The 17,057-nt window shown below is 44.7% G+C and overlaps 2 protein-coding genes across 2 annotated transcripts; both read right to left on the bottom strand.

The window, feature by feature from the left end:
• Positions 1-478: 478 nt before the first annotated feature.
• Positions 479-3,851, bottom strand: ccna2 (cyclin A2). The gene is made up of 10 exons (XM_048971194.1): positions 3,732-3,851; positions 3,598-3,633; positions 3,284-3,499; positions 2,515-2,740; positions 2,280-2,386; positions 1,971-2,194; positions 1,676-1,880; positions 1,487-1,600; positions 1,109-1,242; positions 479-807 (listed from the first exon to the last, which is right to left on the bottom strand). Exons 2-10 carry the CDS (start codon positions 3,622-3,624, stop codon positions 756-758), a joined length of 1,305 nt encoding a protein of 434 aa, XP_048827151.1. The 5' UTR covers positions 3,625-3,633; positions 3,732-3,851; the 3' UTR covers positions 479-755.
• Positions 3,852-4,433: 582 nt separating this feature from the next.
• Positions 4,434-12,208, bottom strand: bbs7 (Bardet-Biedl syndrome 7). Its single transcript, XM_048971193.1, has 19 exons — positions 11,717-12,208; positions 11,235-11,300; positions 10,707-10,769; positions 10,420-10,595; positions 10,133-10,319; positions 9,816-9,888; positions 9,466-9,579; positions 8,660-8,790; positions 8,448-8,532; positions 8,271-8,373; positions 7,681-7,873; positions 7,071-7,145; positions 6,879-6,947; positions 6,214-6,353; positions 5,904-6,068; positions 5,526-5,635; positions 5,341-5,444; positions 5,087-5,210; positions 4,434-4,910 (listed from the first exon to the last, which is right to left on the bottom strand). The coding sequence occupies exons 1-19, from the start codon at positions 11,750-11,752 to the stop codon at positions 4,777-4,779; spliced, it is 2,148 nt and encodes a 715-aa protein (XP_048827150.1). The 5' UTR covers positions 11,753-12,208; the 3' UTR covers positions 4,434-4,776.
• Between the last annotated feature and the right edge of the window lie 4,849 nt (positions 12,209-17,057).

Below are 17,057 nucleotides of genomic sequence, written 5' to 3'. Positions count from 1 at the left end.
AGAGCGGCCTGCGAATCGCCAGGCAGGATCTCCGCAATGGTCCTTGGACACCGATTGTTCCAGGAAACAAACTGGAAAATCATTAAGATTTAAGTCAAGGAAATACGGCCGGTGGGAACAAGGACCTCAACCTAGAGGTAACAAGACCAAATAAATGCAGCCAGCTTCACATCCTGAGGAACAGCCGCTGCTCACCTTCAGTGCGATCACTGGAATTCGAAGATCGTAGCGAAAACACCAACATTACAGGTTTAAGTTCATGGCACTGAGTCTGAGGTACCATTGCACGTCAATTGGAGATCATGGGAGATCACCCCCCCCCCCCCCCCCACGGAAAGGAATCCCAAAAATGGCAGGAAGACAGACCTTCCCAAAGTGAGTGTGGGCATTACTATTACTCCTTGAAACTGACAATTTACAAGAGTAACGATTGTTACAGTAATATTACAGAGATTCAAGTTCACACATACAAGAGAGATAGGGGAGCAGGCTGGTACAGCAGCTTTATTGAAGAAATGGTCAAAGCAGATGTCACGGCAGTGCAATCACACCTCAGCAACAAGCGGACTCCCAATTTTAAAAACGTGATTAACTAGAATTCAAAATTTCAGGCTGTATCAAATGTAACAAAAAGCTACAAGATTGCACATTAAAAACTGATTAAAAGTAACATTACACGGGTCAAAAGGAGCCCCCGATGGATTATAAAACTGTACAAAACCTACAAATGTTAACGGGGCAAAATAAGATTAAAATCAATTCAGGATCAGCTTCTCTGGTGGCTCGATGAGGGAGACTGTGTGGTACCTGAAAAAGGCAAGAATTCACAGGTTGAAATCCATCTGAAAAAAGCCTCAACTCCTCCCCGACGAACCTGAAAGCCCTGTACACTAGACAGACCTCGGTTATTAACAAAAATCAGACTAAAATGAAATAAACTTGCTATGGAATCCTTGTTGGTGATGCCACAAGAGGGTGATTGGGCTTACACACACCTCCCTTCAATACAATGAGATCACTACTGGGCTTTAAAACCCAGGGAGGTCTCCCTGCCTCCAATACACCATTTCCTCAGCCCCTGAAAGGCCCACTAAAGCCCAAAGCTTACTTCGAAGTCTTGTACTTCTCCCTGACGGACTGCTGTGCATGCCGGGAGGCACTGAGGTAGGTCTGGTGTAGATCCATGATGCAAGGGGTCAGAGCCTCCAGGGTGTAGCCAGTCATCTGCTCCAGAGGCTCCGTCTGAAACAGGGTGACGAAGCAGTCAAACAATGACTATAACTCCACAGCTGCTGATGTGTGGCATCCAGAGGACTGCATGACTACAGATAGACAAGAACATCCATCATCTGAAACCGTTTGCAATTCATACAAAAAGGAACATCTTCCCGAACTGGACTGCTAAAGATCACTGTCAGCAATATGAAGCAAAGTCAGATGTAGAGCAACATCTTAAAACCCAACTGGGCCACACAGAGGACCATACCCAGGATCCTCCAGAAACCGTGTAGTGCGCCACAGTGAACGCTGCTGCGGCCATTTGTGACGGAAGGTATTTCAGGAAAGGGTCCGAGTCGATCAAGCTCAGCTCACCCAAGAACTGCAAGACAAAAATAGAAATCAGAGACCTCTCTACCCACAAGGATCCCAATCGCAGAAGTGAGGGGAAACTCACCAGTGACAAGCTCTCAACGTTTTTACAGACCGGCTGACACAGGAAGTACTGGGTGAGAAACTGGTTGATCGTAGGAGCAGCAAGATCAAAGGACAGGACTTTGAGGACAAGGTGCTCCATCCTCAAGACCTGCTTCTTTGTGTACGTGTCATCGGTGATATAGACGAACTCTGACACCATTGGGGGGTAGATCTCCTCAAACTTCCTTCAAGGGGGAAGGAGACAAACCATAAATTCATTCTCCACAAAAGCACGGCCGAAGGTTAGAGGAACGTCGTGGGGCCGCCACACTCACGAGGCCAGGAGCATGGCAGCCGTGCCGACGAGCTGCAGCTTTCCTCTCAGCACAGACATGGAGGACAGGAAACGGTCGATGTAGTTGACCGCCAGGTAGAGAGTCTCGTTCTGGAGCTTATACTCCTCGCCAACTTCGACGAGCCAGTCGACAAGAATGGCCCTCATGCTGCTGGTGATGTCAGGCTGCTTTTTCATGTAACCTGCTTTCGGTCTCGATTTCAGCTACGGGAAGGAAAATGCGTCATTTCAGACTCAACCGAGGGTGAATCCCGTACAGTTTGACAGACTACCGATCCACATTCCTCACCTCCATCTCTCTTAAGTACGTGTGGATCTCAGATGCATAATCTGCAGCTTGGCTCACAGTTGGCGGCTTCTCCTCAGCGTCGACTATCGACATATCCATCGGGGAGTCTGGGGGAAGGAATCAGCAGCAACACATGCAATGAAACTCGAGTCATTCATGAGTATGTACAAACACCGAGACCATTAACCAGCTACACAAAACCCTACCCAAAGCTTGCCAACAGACACCATCTTACCAAAACTGACTTCCATGGGCATTTCAATAGCCGCAAGCGGCTGTCGGAGGCCAGTAACTGTTGGGTGCAGGGGTAGAAGGGCATTTCCTGGTGCCTTTGTTCTAACTGGCTCCTGCTTCTTTGGGACCTCTGGTTCATCCAAGTGGATCTGGAACGGGGGCTGTTTGCTCCCCACAGCACCTTTACAATCATCTTCGTTTTTGCAGGACACTTGAGAGGCTGCGACCTACGATTTTACAGCTGTCGTCAGTTGCAACTCGATCAAAGGCCACTACACTAACAGTTACGCTGTATTACAGGAAAATGCAATCCTAACATGAAGCAGACACGAGTAATGAGGTCTGCAAGCGAAATACAACGAAAAGCCAAGTTGAATTTGTCCTGATAGTAATGGAGTCCCCACCCCATCCTCCGCAACTGGATGGCGTTACTTAAAATGGCGGACAACACAAGTAATGTTGTGATATTTAAAAAGTCGCCAACGAAAAGGTTGTATTTCGCATCGAGCAATAAGGCATGTCTGCAAGAATTACAGATACATAAGATGAAGCACAGGAAAATCGGGATTCTTGCATACTGACATGCCCAAGTCGTACTGCCAGAATTGCATTCCAATGCATGATTAAGATTATCAATCTTAATTCAAGATTAATTAACATGTAATGCAAGTTAAACTGGCGAAAATAGAGCTGCGTCCATTTACCGAGAAGTGCTATGCGAGCGGGCAGCGACTGCATGACCAGGACGGTGCAGGGCGACCCGGACCCACCTTGGCTCCGCGCTGCGACGGCGGCCGGCGCCGTTGGTTGTTCTGCGGAAGCGCCCCCAGCACTGTCCGGGTAGTCGGTCTGGCGCTCGCATCCTCCCGGTTCTCCTTGCCAGCAAGCCGCAATCCGGGCGGCATATTCTCTTGGTTCCGCCGCTCGGTCACAGCGTCCGCTCCTCCGGGGCTTATGGTCGCCATTTGTTCTGTTTCTCGATGGAACTTTCGTGGAGGAGGGGATACTAGGCTATTTAACGTGATCAGAAAGCAAAAATAAAAACAAAACGCGCCGCCGATCAATTAAAAACGAAACGGATTACCGAGGTCCGCACGTTGCTTAGGGGCATGGGCTGTTACTGCACATAGGGAGCAAATATACCATTAATACTTCGTGATGCACGCAGATCCAAATGCGGAAGATAATGGATAAAATAAAGAATGCGCCTTTAAATACATATCTAACTAGAACTCCTTTGCGTCCTCCATGTCGGCTCCCTCCAAAGCGCCCGAAATCCTAATGAAAATCTCACAACCTTTCCGCTCACTTGCAAGTTGCAACTTTCCTAGTTCAAGTAGCCCGCGACTATTAAAACCATCCAATCAGGGCTGGAGCCTTCTGTGACGTCACTAACATACGGCAGCCGAAAGGTCCAAAAGTGATTTGGGGGCGACACGCACCATAGACCGTTGAAAGTTAAATGTATGGCCTTTGTGCCGCTTCGGGCGGGATTTAAAAAAAGGTTTTGTGATGAGTTCAGTGGTTTCCAAAATAAAAGGAAATTTTCAAACAACGACAGTATTAGGGGTTCTCAAATACCAACTTTCAGTCTCCCTTAAAATTCTTAAATATCTGCGCATTATCCTGCACAGTACCCTGTCGCGTAAAATGCAATACACGTATTTTGTGTGAGATACACTATCGTCCTAGAGGTTACGGTACACAGTAAGTCTATAAGACGATACTCAGCTTATTTTACCGAAATCGTAAATCCCAACTATTTATAATAGTACTACTGTAGTGGTAATTTAAACGGGAACAATTTATTACAGTACAGTAAAATGCATTAATTGGTAGTTATATTTAAAATATAATTCAATTGCTTGAAATCGTTTAGTGATGCAAAATGTGCTTGATCTTAAAAAAGACAAAGCATCCTAACTGCTTCAGGAATTTATTTAAATATACAACAAAATATATGTGTATATATAAACCTACGGTAATATGTAAACTTTGTATCCTGCAAAACACTATTATACAGTTTCATAACAAGTACTGTTATTAGCATGTTAGTAGGTTGGAATGCATGGAGTTTGTACATCATTGTTTTTGACTGACCTACAAACATGTAAAATATACCATTATGTTTAGAAAAACAACGCTTTGAACAAAAACTCTTCGATAAGATGTTTACACTTAAGTCTGAAATCAGCTAGCGACGCTCCTGACCACACAGAGCATAGGAATGTTCTCAGCGATTTGCTTTGCTTTTAAGGGGAACTTACACTTCATTAAAAAAATCCATTAAAGAATTCAGATCATAATTATCCAGAATTTCAAGCAGCTGTGAAACTTTGGTCTTCACATTCTGTCCCTTGAATTTGAATTTGTCAATGAAGAGATCCGTTATCATGCCTGAAACAAAACAAAATGGAAACTTACTACGAGACGACCGAATGTTTTCTCTGATGTTAAACAAAGTCTCAATGTGATCTGTAAATATACTGAACAGACATTTAGTTTAATAATCTACTTGGTTATGTGGTTATATGTGACGTGCCTATACACAGATGATATTTCGGGAGCCGTACCATACAGCCTTTCCAGATGGGCTGGCTGCCTCTGGTACTCCTCTAGAAGCTGAGCTGACTCTTCCAGAATGTTCCGATATTCGGGAATTAAGAATTCTGCATTCCCCTCATGAACTTGCAGTTCCTGCACCCAGTAAACATGATCAATAGGATCCAAGCAAGACGATTCCTGACAAGTTTGTGTACCGACTAAATTATGCACAACCGTCATCAGGAAAAGTGTCACTGACTGCATTAATTCCTTTATGACTCACTTTTAATGCATCAATAAGCTGAACCTTTTTGGCCAGAAGTAGCTGGTATTCAAGCTTAGGATGAATCATCCTGAGTGTGTGATTCACAGAATCTTCATTGATATCTATATATGAGATAAAACAATGAAAGCATTTACTCAATGTGCTTTAAGTCAGCCTGCCGTTATCTGTGCATGAAAACTCACTGTAGGAGATACTGAGGTTTATTTTCCTTTTGGTTGCCTCCTTGGTTAGAACATCCTTCAGGATTGAGATTGTGGAAATGTTGTCGGATTTAAAGTGACCTTCACCTTTGCTAGAAAAGAAGACAGAAAAGAATAAACAAACCATTCAGCCATCTTCTAACCACGTACCCTGGTCAGGGGCAGGAGGACATGGAGCTGATCCCAGGGACAGGTTACACCACTGGGCTTCACGCGACATGGGATGCCAGTTCATCGCAGGGCACATACACACCCACATTCCAGCACACAGTCACACTCTCTGTTTTTGTTTACATAAATCATATGAATCTCTCCCAAAGTAATGATGGAAATATGAGACGTCACACTTTAACGTTTTACCTGTATGTGGTTTCAAGCTGTGTACCAAGGAAAGTGTTCTGGAAGTAGAAGGTCGTGTTTTCCCCGGCCGGGGTCTTCTCAGGCACCTCCGGCAGGCAGAAAACAACCCACGAATGAATCTCTGCGAAGCTGAACTGGCCAATCAGGCTCAAGGTATTCATCGGCCTGAGAGGAAGGCGACGAATGGAAGAGAGGGAGGGCGCTCGTATCAGACACTGCCTGGACCTCGAGCGCACGGATGTGTGTGAGGCAATGCAGGCGGCCCGTCCACCCCCAGGGGGGTCCCTTACCACGAGAACCGCCGACTCACCTGGTCTGATCTATGGAGTGCGTCCTCTGGTGGAGGGACAGAGGTTTTATCTGGTACTGGCGTACCTGACAGGTCTTGGGCTGCAGGCGGGGAGTGACATAGGCCTGCAGAGTGCCGTACTGACCTTCGATGGAACGAACCTAAAGGGGACTTAAGCTGTTTTAATGTCTTTCTGAGAGATCATCCATCCATCCATTTTCTAAACCGCTTATCCTACTGGGTCACGGGGGGTCCGGAGCCTATCCCGGAAGCAATGGGCACGAGGCAGGGAACAACCCAGGATGGGGGGCCAGCCCATCGCAGGGCACACTCACACACCATTCACACACACATGCACACCTACGGGCAATTCAGCAAGTCCAATTAGCCTCAGCATGTTATGAACATGCAAACTCCACACACATGTGACCCAGGCGGAGACTCGAACCCGGGTCCCAGAGGTGTGAGGCAACAGTGCTAACCACTGCACCACCATTCCGCCCCCTCTGTGAGATCATTCATTTGCAAAATGTAATGTGGGAATATCTAAAATAGTTAAGAAAATAGTAATAATATAATAATAATAATAATAATAATGACACAGCACATCGTGCAGAGTCAGGATGTGGAAATGCTCCTGTTAGGGAGGGACCATGAAGTGTGTAAAACGTCTTAAGGAGACACACCTTAAGCTGAAGTCTAGTGGTGTTTGCTTGGCATCTGTAGGTAGCAAGAAGAAAATTGCCGTTTGGTTGCTTAAAAAAAAGAAAACAGACATAATGAAGCAGCTTGAAATGGTCTGTTTTCATTAGAAGCGGAAGATGTTTTTCATGGGTCAAGGATCTTTCATTGGACAGTAATGGAGGACAGCATCTCACCTCTGAATCGCATTCGCTGAAACTCACAACCGCTGAATTTTTGTCTACATCCAATAAATCAATCGGGACGTCACTCTGGAAAAGGAGAATGAAGAGAAATACCTCACCGCTGTGTCTACGTTACTGTTTCCCAGTCTGGTCCTCGGGGACCCGCAGAAGTCCATGTTTTTGCTCACACCCAGCTCCCAAATGCAGACTGTCTGGCAGGGAGCTGCGAGGGAGCAAAAATGTGGACTGTCTGGGAGGGAGCAAAAATGTGGACTGTCTGGCAGGAAGCAAAAATGCAGACTGTTTGGCAGGGAGCAAAACAAGGAACGTCTGTGAACCGAATTGTAATTCACATAACCTACATAACCAGAATATCCAACACTCAGGGATATTATTCTTATATTAAAATAAACTGGGATGATTCAAGATGAGTTTGAAACATCATAATACACCGCAGTCAGAAATGAATGTGATACAGAAGATCAGAGAGGTTTCGATGGGAGGAGATTCTATACAATGTGCAACACAAGCTGCCGGGAAGGACCCCGAAACTGGAGAACCGGGCCTAAAAAGTGAAAAAAACATAAAGCATGTCTGGTGGGCGCCCCCTACAGATCCTCACCTGCAGCAGCAGGTTGTCGATAGCGGTCTGCACCTCTAGGGTGAGGCTGTAGCTGGCGTCCTCCTGACACAGAGCGAATTTGTCATTGATGCTGAAGACGGGCACGGCTGACACAGCCGTGCTGCACTGTGAGCTCTGCTGGTACTTCTCCCTCTCCTGGAGTACCTTCAGCTGCAGCTGCTCCAGCTCCGCCCTACAGGATCAGAGCTGTTACTGCAGGTCATGGAGGCACCTCATTCGTCCATTTTCAATACCTACTTGTAGAGTTGTGGAGGGTCTGGAACCTCTCCCAGACGTTAGGGGGGTAAGACAGGGAATAACCCAGGATGGGACACACACATAACCCACACACACACACACACACTCACAACTATGGACAATTTGGTACCTCCAAGCTGTGTCCTTCAAAACATTTACCTTGAATTTCACTGAATGGAGAAACTCGCCAATTCCCTAGCAATGCACCTTGCTCCAAAGACATTAAATTAATTTATTTTCCCACATGTACCACACAACTGAGCTATGAACGCATAACCTCATTCCAAAATTACAGCATTTCCATTTACCCAAAGTTACACTCCTCACAGTACCTGAGTGCCACGATCTTGCCCTGCGTTTCCTGACTCATCCTTATCTCCTCCCCTGGACCAGCTTCATCCCGCTGAGGTTCGGAGGTCAGCCCCGTCACCCAGCCTGCACCAGGAAGGACGCATCGACAGCTGCCCACATCAGCTCCCCTTGGTGAGGCCCTGGTGGGGCGGGCTTACCTGTGTATGTAGATGCTATAACCTCGTCGAACGATTCTTTCCCCACGGAACCCCCCTGGATAGATGTGACACTCTCTGATAGCACCTTAGAAAACAAGAAAATATGTATACATTTATAAAGAGTAATCGAACCATAGTGCACTGACTTCAGGTAGATTCCTCGTCAGTATAATAGCCAATATTCATAATATGACTCATGCTGGAGAACTCACATGTTCAAAGCGCAGTGTGGGGTCCCCGGAGCTGTCCAGCCCATACACCTCCACTGTTCCATCATCCCTGCCAACGAGGATCTCTCTCACGCCGTCCCCAAGAATGTCGAACGAATCAAGGCAAAGAACGCCTTACAGGTACAGAAAGATGTGATTTCAAAATGAAAGACCTCTAGGCCAAGTCCGTATGTCCATCGACGCATCCACACAGACTCCAGCGACTTATTTAGGCGACAGGGTCACATGCTGGCACCTCTGCAGTTTGTAAAATGTTCACAAAATAATTTTGGAAAATGGTCGATTCGTAGGTTCTCTGTGGAAAGACCTGGTGTTTCTTAAAGGGGATCAGGGCCATGGAGCACAGGAACTTTGGAAAGAGAAAATAACCAATTTGCTCTTTAACCTAAATGAGAAAATAATAAAACTACAAGACCCAGGCCACTTGTTCCAGTCTCTGTCCCTCACACAAACAGAATGAGCTTACTGTAAAGAGCAGTGTTTCCCAACCTGGTCCTCAGGGGCCCCCAGACAGTCCACGTTTTTGCTCCCTGTCAGACAGTCCAAGTTTTTGCTCCCTGTCAGACAGTCCACGTTTTTGCTCCTTGTCAAACAGTCCAAGTTTTTGCTCCCTGTCAGACAGTCCACATTTTGTTCCCTATCAGGAGCTGTCTGAGGGTCCCCGAGGACCTGGTTGGAAAACACTGATATAGTGTAATCAACTGGTAACACACGAGTAGAAGAGTTTGTCCCGCGAGTTGGTCCCTCCCCCAATCAGCCACACTCAATGACATTTCACACACTCATACCTCCTTTCTTCTTGTCATTAGGGACTTCCCATCTGTGAACGGGGGAGGATTCCATAACTTTAACGAGCCCCAGTTTTCCATCTGTCGTCCCATAGAGAATTTCCCCTTCAGTTCCTGAAAGAAGTAACACTTCGGTGTTCAGTCTGAAGGCACGATGCTGATGTCAGCACAGTAAGACGCAAAAAACGCTCACTTAAGTTGGAAATACAAAAATGAACTATTCATTTCATCACCCATCACTTGCACACATCCACGTCAACAGCAAATTAGATAAAACAACTTTGGCCATAACCAACTGTGCATTTGTAAGGAAGATGACTGATTTCTAATGAACTGCAATTCAAACATACCTCCATCTCTGTTTTTTAATTCCAAAACAGATGGTGGTCCCGGTACTTTAATTTCATAACAAAGTTCAGATCCCTACAAAAACATAAATATAGATGTTGAAAATAGGCCAGAAGGGATGACAACATTTGCTCAAAACTCTACACCATAGATCATAAACGGTCTCACTCAGAACTGATGCATGTTTCCAGGAACTCATTCGTAAAAGCGAATCATTTACTCTGATCATCCACAGGACCTAACAATGGCCTAATATCATTACTGTCATAATGTGTATCCAGCCGTATGACTACACTGAGTTCTGGTGAGCAAAGCTGACCTGCAGTACCCTGAGGACCCGGTCCTGGCAGGCAAGAACAGGAATGATGCGGCCCGGGCTCTCAGCTGGCAGACACACGATGTCATTGATTTTGTCCCCGGAAAGGTAGTAATCCTGGTCCTTGCAGTCGCAGTAATGGTTATAGATATAACTTGCACAGACGAATAGGTCTGCCCCAGCAACATGCCTGTTCAGAATATGCCCAGGTTAATTGTCACTGGGTTGCACTCCGGCCTGGTAAGCAGCTCTGATTGGCATGATCAGCATGAATAAGAGACGTTTCCTACATGGCATTGATGCTCTCGGCAAGGTTGGCCTCGAAGGAGAGGAACTGTTTTCCTTTTTTGGTGTAACCTCTGACCGCAGAGCCGGCTGCAACAAAAATCTTCTCCTGGGGAGTCCCAAGTGCCCCCCCAAGCTCCAGCCGTGAGACCCTCTGTCCTGGGAGGGTCTTGAAGACTGGCTGGAGAATTTACACCCCAACACACACACATACAACAGGTCGAGTAAATACAGAACCTTAAGAGGAACTAACCTTTTTGCAGATCGCATACAGCACAGAGGCAAAACTTACAACAGCTTCTCCCTTCTTCATGCCAAAACAAGTTATGACGCCATCGTGATCCGCAACAACCACCTGCAAAAGCAAAATGACGAAACACCTGTAGCACGTAGACGGTCAAAAGGTAACGACTACGTTTAATCAAATGCTTCATGCATCACCTTTAAAATCACAAATATGACACATCTGTGGTTTGTCTTTTATGTAGATTTATCAGAAAATTACATTGCATTTGTTCCTTTTAAGATGACAAGCAAATTAGATGATATGAGAACAGCGAGCATTAATTTGGCCGTCAAAGCTGCAGAAACAGAGGGAGAATAAAGACTCCCGTTATTCTTAATTATGCATAAATATACAGAGGAAATTCAAAACATAATGCAGCCAATATTTAGGTGATTGCATTACAAAGCCAAATATAGAGTTCCACAGTTTTTAAATGCATTAACGTTTTTATTCCTGTTACATTCTCACATAGCTGCAGAGTTATGGAAGCTGACAGGGCGAATGTCACGTTAGTCCGTAAGGCTCAGCGCTTACCTTCTGAGTCCCCCTTCGTCCCGCTGTAGGAAGGAGTTTCATTGTTTTCTGGGAGGTGACACCAACCTGTTGTTAAAGAGGGGGAAAAAACCCACCCATCAGCCTAAAGTGTAAAGGCAACGACCTCATGCCGATCCTTTCACTGCAGTGAGTGATCAGAAATGTCCGCTAAGACGTGACAGGCAGCAGGTTTGAGACGGGGATGTAAGGTAGAAAATAACATGCCGCATCTTGTAATAAACAATAAAGGCGCTGTGAGGGTACAAGCAGTGAAGTTCGGCGTTTTACTGTAAGATGGAACCGTTATCTTACATAGATATCTACTCTACTTATAGTTAGTTATTCGTATCTTGTGGAAATTGTCGACTTTTTACTTTTCGAAAATGTATTTTAATACTAGATTATTGTTGTTTGGATTGTTAAATGGTATACTATTAGTCTAAGAGACTATTTACTCTAATCTACCTTCTGGTTCAGCTTACCTGCAGATAGTCAACGCGGTTTAGATTCAGCTCCATTCTCTATAGGAAAAACCGACGCTTCGCTGAAAATGTCTGAAACTAAGGGGTTGATCTGGTTAGTTTAATGGTTAAAATCTGTTTCATATGGATTTTGCACAAGAGCGCACCACCACGTTTGTTGAACCAAATGAGTGGATTAAATCAACGGATTAAGGTAGCCAGCGACCCACTGAAATCTATATAAAACAATACAATACATATTACAAAAATACGAATCACTCGGTGCATCGCATGTCTCAAACGCAGACGTCACTGACAATCGCATTAAACTGTTATTAAAAACAGTCGGAAGGCATAACAACCCCCATTTGGTACAACGTTAGCAACAGCAGCAGAAACTCGTTTCCATGGAGAAATGGCAGGCAACAAAATTAAACCTGATTGGACTGAGAAAGAGCACCGTGTGTCAGCAACGTTGATTTTCATTGGCTGAGGTTTAGTCGCTGCTTGTAACTGAGGTTTATCATGTTTATGATGTCCGACTTGTATTTATTTAAAGGCTTTTCCTGAATTCTGATTTCTTTAAACATTGACTTCATTGATATTGTTATTGATTTATCGACAGACCATCATACGTTTTAGACGTTATAATAACAACACTCTATTGATCCCCAAAGAGAGAAATCCTCTCCTTGCCTGCCCCCTCTTACTGTCCATGATACACAAGCACATATGTAGAAAAACGTCAGCTTGGAAGCCAAGGCTGGACTTAACCTACTCCTTAGGGTTCAACTGGAAACTGCCCCATGGCCGAGCGGTCTCAACCCTCCTGCGCAGCGAAAATGGCCTTTCAAAGTAAGGGGTAGTCTGTTCTCCCAAGTAAGGCGTGGGTTCGAATCCAACTTCCGACAAAAGTTCTTCAATCGCTACAGCACAATTTGAGCCACTGATCGGCTTTAATTGCTTTGTTTTATTTTTGCGTTTCAGGCAAAACTACATAACACTTAAAGACACTACGGGCATGTAAATGGAGAACGAAATTATAGTTATACCGAATCTCCTACACACAATACCAAGGTTACCAACTTTGGTCAGCTGACCGGAGTGAGACGTTCAATTCCCGTAAGATTTCTTTGCGCCAGCCTGAGAGTCTGAAAACACGTCACACCAGATGCATGAGAGATGGAAACCTGGGATATTCAGTCGAATCAGATCAAATATGATGCTAAGTTAGTACTAAGTTAAAATATGTTCCGGACTTGTAACATGCACCCATGATTTGGAACAGTCAGCAGGCTGTCTCTGGCCACGCCCCCTACACTCGGTCCGGCCCCTGGCTTTTCCTGAATTCTGATTTCTTTAAACATTGACTTCATTGATATTGTTATTGATTTATCGACAGACCATCATACGTTTTAGACGTTATAATAACAACACTCTATTGATCCCCAAAGAGAGAAATCCTCTCCTTGCCTGCCCCCTCTTACTGTCCATGATACACAAGCACATATGTAGAAAAACGTCAGCTTGGAAGCCAAGGATGGACTTAACCTACTCCTTAGGGTTCAACTGGAAACTGCCCCATGGCCGAGCGGTCTCAACCCTCCTGCGCAGCGAAAACGGCCTTTCAAAGTAAGGGGTATTCTGTTCTCCCAATTAAGGCGTGGGTTCGAATCCAACTTCCGACAAAAGTTCTTCAATCGCTACAGCACAATTTGAGCCACTGATCGGCTTTAATTGCTTTGTTTTATTTTTGCGTTTCAGGCAAAACTACATAACACTTAAAGACACTACGGGCATGTAAATGGAGAACGAAATTATAGTTATACCGAATCTCCTACACACAATACCAAGGTTACCAACTTTGGTCAGCTGACCGGAGTGAGACGTTCAATTCCCGTAAGATTTCTTTGCGCCAGCCTGAGAGTCTGAAAACACGTCACACCAGATGCATGAGAGATGGAAACCTGGGATATTCAGTCGAATCAGATCAAATATGATGCTAAGTTAGTAATAAGTTAAAATATGTTCCGGACTTGTAACATGCACCCATGATTTGGAACAGTCAGCAGGCTGTCTCTGGCCACGCCCCCTACACTCGGTCCGGCCCCTGGCTTTTCCTGAATTCTGATTTCTTTAAACATTGACTTCATTGATATTGTTATTGATTTATCGACAGACCATCATACGTTTTAGACGTTATAATAACAACACTCTATTGATCCCCAAAGAGAGAAATCCTCTCCTTGCCTGCCCCCTCTTACTGTCCATGATACACAAGCACATATGTAGAAAAACGTCAGCTTGGAAGCCAAGGATGGACTTAACCTACTCCTTAGGGTTCAACTGGAAACTGCCCCATGGCCGAGCGGTCTCAACCCTCCTGCGCAGCGAAAACGGCCTTTCAAAGTAAGGGGTATTCTGTTCTCCCAATTAAGGCGTGGGTTCGAATCCAACTTCCGACAAAAGTTCTTCAATCGCTACAGCACAATTTGAGCCACTGATCGGCTTTAATTGCTTTGTTTTATTTTTGCGTTTCAGGCAAAACTACATAACACTTAAAGACACTACGGGCATGTAAATGGAGAACGAAATTATAGTTATACCGAATCTCCTACACACAATACCAAGGTTACCAACTTTGGTCAGCTGACCGGAGTGAGACGTTCAATTCCCGTAAGATTTCTTTGCGCCAGCCTGAGAGTCTGAAAACACGTCACACCAGATGCATGAGAGATGGAAACCTGGGATATTCAGTCGAATCAGATCAAATATGATGCTAATTTAGTACTAAGTTAAAATATGTTCCGGACTTGTAACATGCACCCATGATTTGGAACAGTCAGCAGGCTGTCTCTGGCCACGCCCCCTACACTCGGTCCGGCCCCCGGCTTTTCCTGAATTCTGATTTCTTTAGATAAACATTGACTTCATTGATATTGTTATTGATTTATCGACAGACCATCATACGTTTTAGACGTTATAATAACAACACTCTATTGATCCCCAAAGAGAGAAATCCTCTCCTTGCCTGCCCCCTCTTACTGTCCATGATACACAAGCACATATGTAGAAAAACGTCAGCTTGGAAGCCAAGGCTGGACTTAACCTACTCCTTAGGGTTCAACTGGAAACTGCCCCATGGCCGAGCGGTCTCAACCCTCCTGCGCAGCGAAAATGGCCTTTCAACGTAAGGGGTATTCTGTTCTCCCAAGTAAGGCGTGGGTTCGAATCCAACTTCCGACAAAAGTTCTTCAATCGCTACAGCACAATTTGAGCCACTGATCGGCTTTAATTGCTTTGTTTTATTTTTGCGTTTCAGGCAAAACTACATAACACTTAAAGACACTACGGGCATGTAAATGGAGAACGAAATTATAGTTATACCGAATCTCCTACACACAATACCAAGGTTACCAACTTTGGTCAGCTGACCGGAGTGAGACGTTCAATTCCCGTAAGATTTCTTTGCGCCAGCCTGAGAGTCTGAAAACACGTCACACCAGATGCATGAGAGATGGAAACCTGGGATATTCAGTCGAATCGGATCAAATATGATCCTAAGTTAGTACTAAGTTAAAATATGTTCCGGACTTGTAACATGCACCCATGATTTGGAACAGTCAGCAGGCTGTCTCTGGCCACGCCCCCTACACTCGGTCCGGCCCCTGGCTTTTCCTGAATTCTGATTTCTTTAAACATTGACTTCATTGATATTGTTATTGATTTATCGACAGACCATCATACGTTTTAGACGTTATAATAACAACACTCTATTGATCCCCAAAGAGAGAAATCCTCTCCTTGCCTGCCCCCTCTTACTGTCCATGATACACAAGCACATATGTAGAAAAACGTCAGCTTGGAAGCCAAGGCTGGACTTAACCTACTCCTTAGGGTTCAACTGGAAACTGCCCCATGGCCGAGCGGTCTCAACCCTCCTGCGCAGCGAAAATGGCCTTTCAAAGTAAGGGGTAGTCTGTTCTCCCAAGTAAGGCGTGGGTTCGAATCCAACTTCCGACAAAAGTTCTTCAATCGCTACAGCACAATTTGAGCCACTGATCGGCTTTAATTGCTTTGTTTTATTTTTGCGTTTCAGGCAAAACTACATAACACTTAAAGACACTACGGGCATGTAAATGGAGAACGAAATTATAGTTATACCGAATCTCCTACACACAATACCAAGGTTACCAACTTTGGTCAGCTGACCGGAGTGAGACGTTCAATTCCCGTAAGATTTCTTTGCGCCAGCCTGAGAGTCTGAAAACACGTCACACCAGATGCATGAGAGATGGAAACCTGGGATATTCAGTCGAATCAGATCAAATATGATGCTAAGTTAGTACTAAGTTAAAATATGTTCCGGACTTGTAACATGCACCCATGATTTGGAACAGTCAGCAGGCTGTCTCTGGCCACGCCCCCTACACTCGGTCCGGCCCCTGGCTTTTCCTGAATTCTGATTTCTTTAGATAAACATTGACTTCATTGATATTGTTATTGATTTATCGACAGACCATCATACGTTTTAGACGTTATAATAACAACACTCTATTGATCCCCAAAGAGAGAGAAATTCTCTCCTTGCCTGCCCCCTCTTACTGTCCATGATACACAAGCACATACACAGCTTGGAAGCCAAGGCTGGACTTAACCTACTCCTTAGGGTTCAACTGGAAACTGCCCCATGGCCGAGCGGTCTCAACCTTCGACGCAGCTTAAATGGCCGTTCAAAGTAAGGTGTATTCTGTTCTCCGAAGTAAGGCGTGGGTTTGAATTCAGCTTCCGACAAAAGTTCTTCAATCGCTACAGCAGAATTTGAGCAACTGCTTGGCTTTAATTGCTTTGTTTTATTTTTGCGTTTCAGGCTAAACTACATAACACTTAAGAAGCGTTTTGTTTCTTTTTCCTTTCCAGAACAACCGTTATATGTATTTAATTCGAATGTGTGCACGAACATGTGTGAATATCTAAACATTTTCAGATTTAGTTCTTCCATACGTAAGGGTGTGTCTTGGGATAATATATATAATTTCTCTCCCCCAACAACAGTGCACCTTGATGAATTCAAACTGCAACAAAATTCACAGCTAACCAAATCACTGAAATCAATGACAATTTAGCTAATTTTGGCAATACCAGGTTTCCGATGTGTGCTGAAACACTTTTATATGTCTGCTGTTCGAGTGGCACAGTTATTGGAACTTTTTTAAATACCAAATTTTATTGAGCCTCAATTCGTCATAGCCTCAGTGGTATCAGAATATACGTCTTACACTGAGTTTTTAATCTCTTCTGAAGAGGAAGATGCTTAGTATAAAATACTCCATCATAATGTCCACATAGGCCTGTAAGATGT

This window comes from Brienomyrus brachyistius, chromosome 12 (genome assembly GCF_023856365.1).
Source record: "Brienomyrus brachyistius isolate T26 chromosome 12, BBRACH_0.4, whole genome shotgun sequence".
NCBI lineage: Eukaryota > Metazoa > Chordata > Actinopteri > Osteoglossiformes > Mormyridae > Brienomyrus > Brienomyrus brachyistius.
The sequence above is the reverse complement of the archived record's forward strand: the minus strand, read 5'-3'. Positions and strand labels throughout refer to the sequence as shown.

What these genes read in the sequence shown, in the direction of transcription:
- ccna2 (XM_048971194.1), bottom strand. Translation starts at nt 3,624, where the DNA reads ATGCCCCTAAGCAACGTGCGGACCTCG. An exon ending in CGTACTTAAGAGAGATGGAG is followed by an intron (nt 2,195 to 2,279) that starts GTGAGGAATGTG and finishes TCCTTCCCGTAG; the next exon opens with CTGAAATCGAGACCGAAAGC. An exon ending in GAGAAGTACAAGACTTCGAA is followed by an intron (nt 808 to 1,108) that starts GTAAGCTTTGGG and finishes TGCCTTTTTCAG; the next exon opens with GTACCACACAGTCTCCCTCA.
- bbs7 (XM_048971193.1), bottom strand. Translation starts at nt 11,752, where the DNA reads ATGGAGCTGAATCTAAACCGCGTTGACTATCTGCAG. An exon ending in GGCAAGATCGTGGCACTCAG is followed by an intron (nt 7,874 to 8,270) that starts GTACTGTGAGGA and finishes CTGATCCTGTAG; the next exon opens with GGCGGAGCTGGAGCAGCTGC. An exon ending in CCATCTGGAAAGGCTGTATG is followed by an intron (nt 4,911 to 5,086) that starts GTACGGCTCCCG and finishes GTTTTGTTTCAG; the next exon opens with GCATGATAACGGATCTCTTC.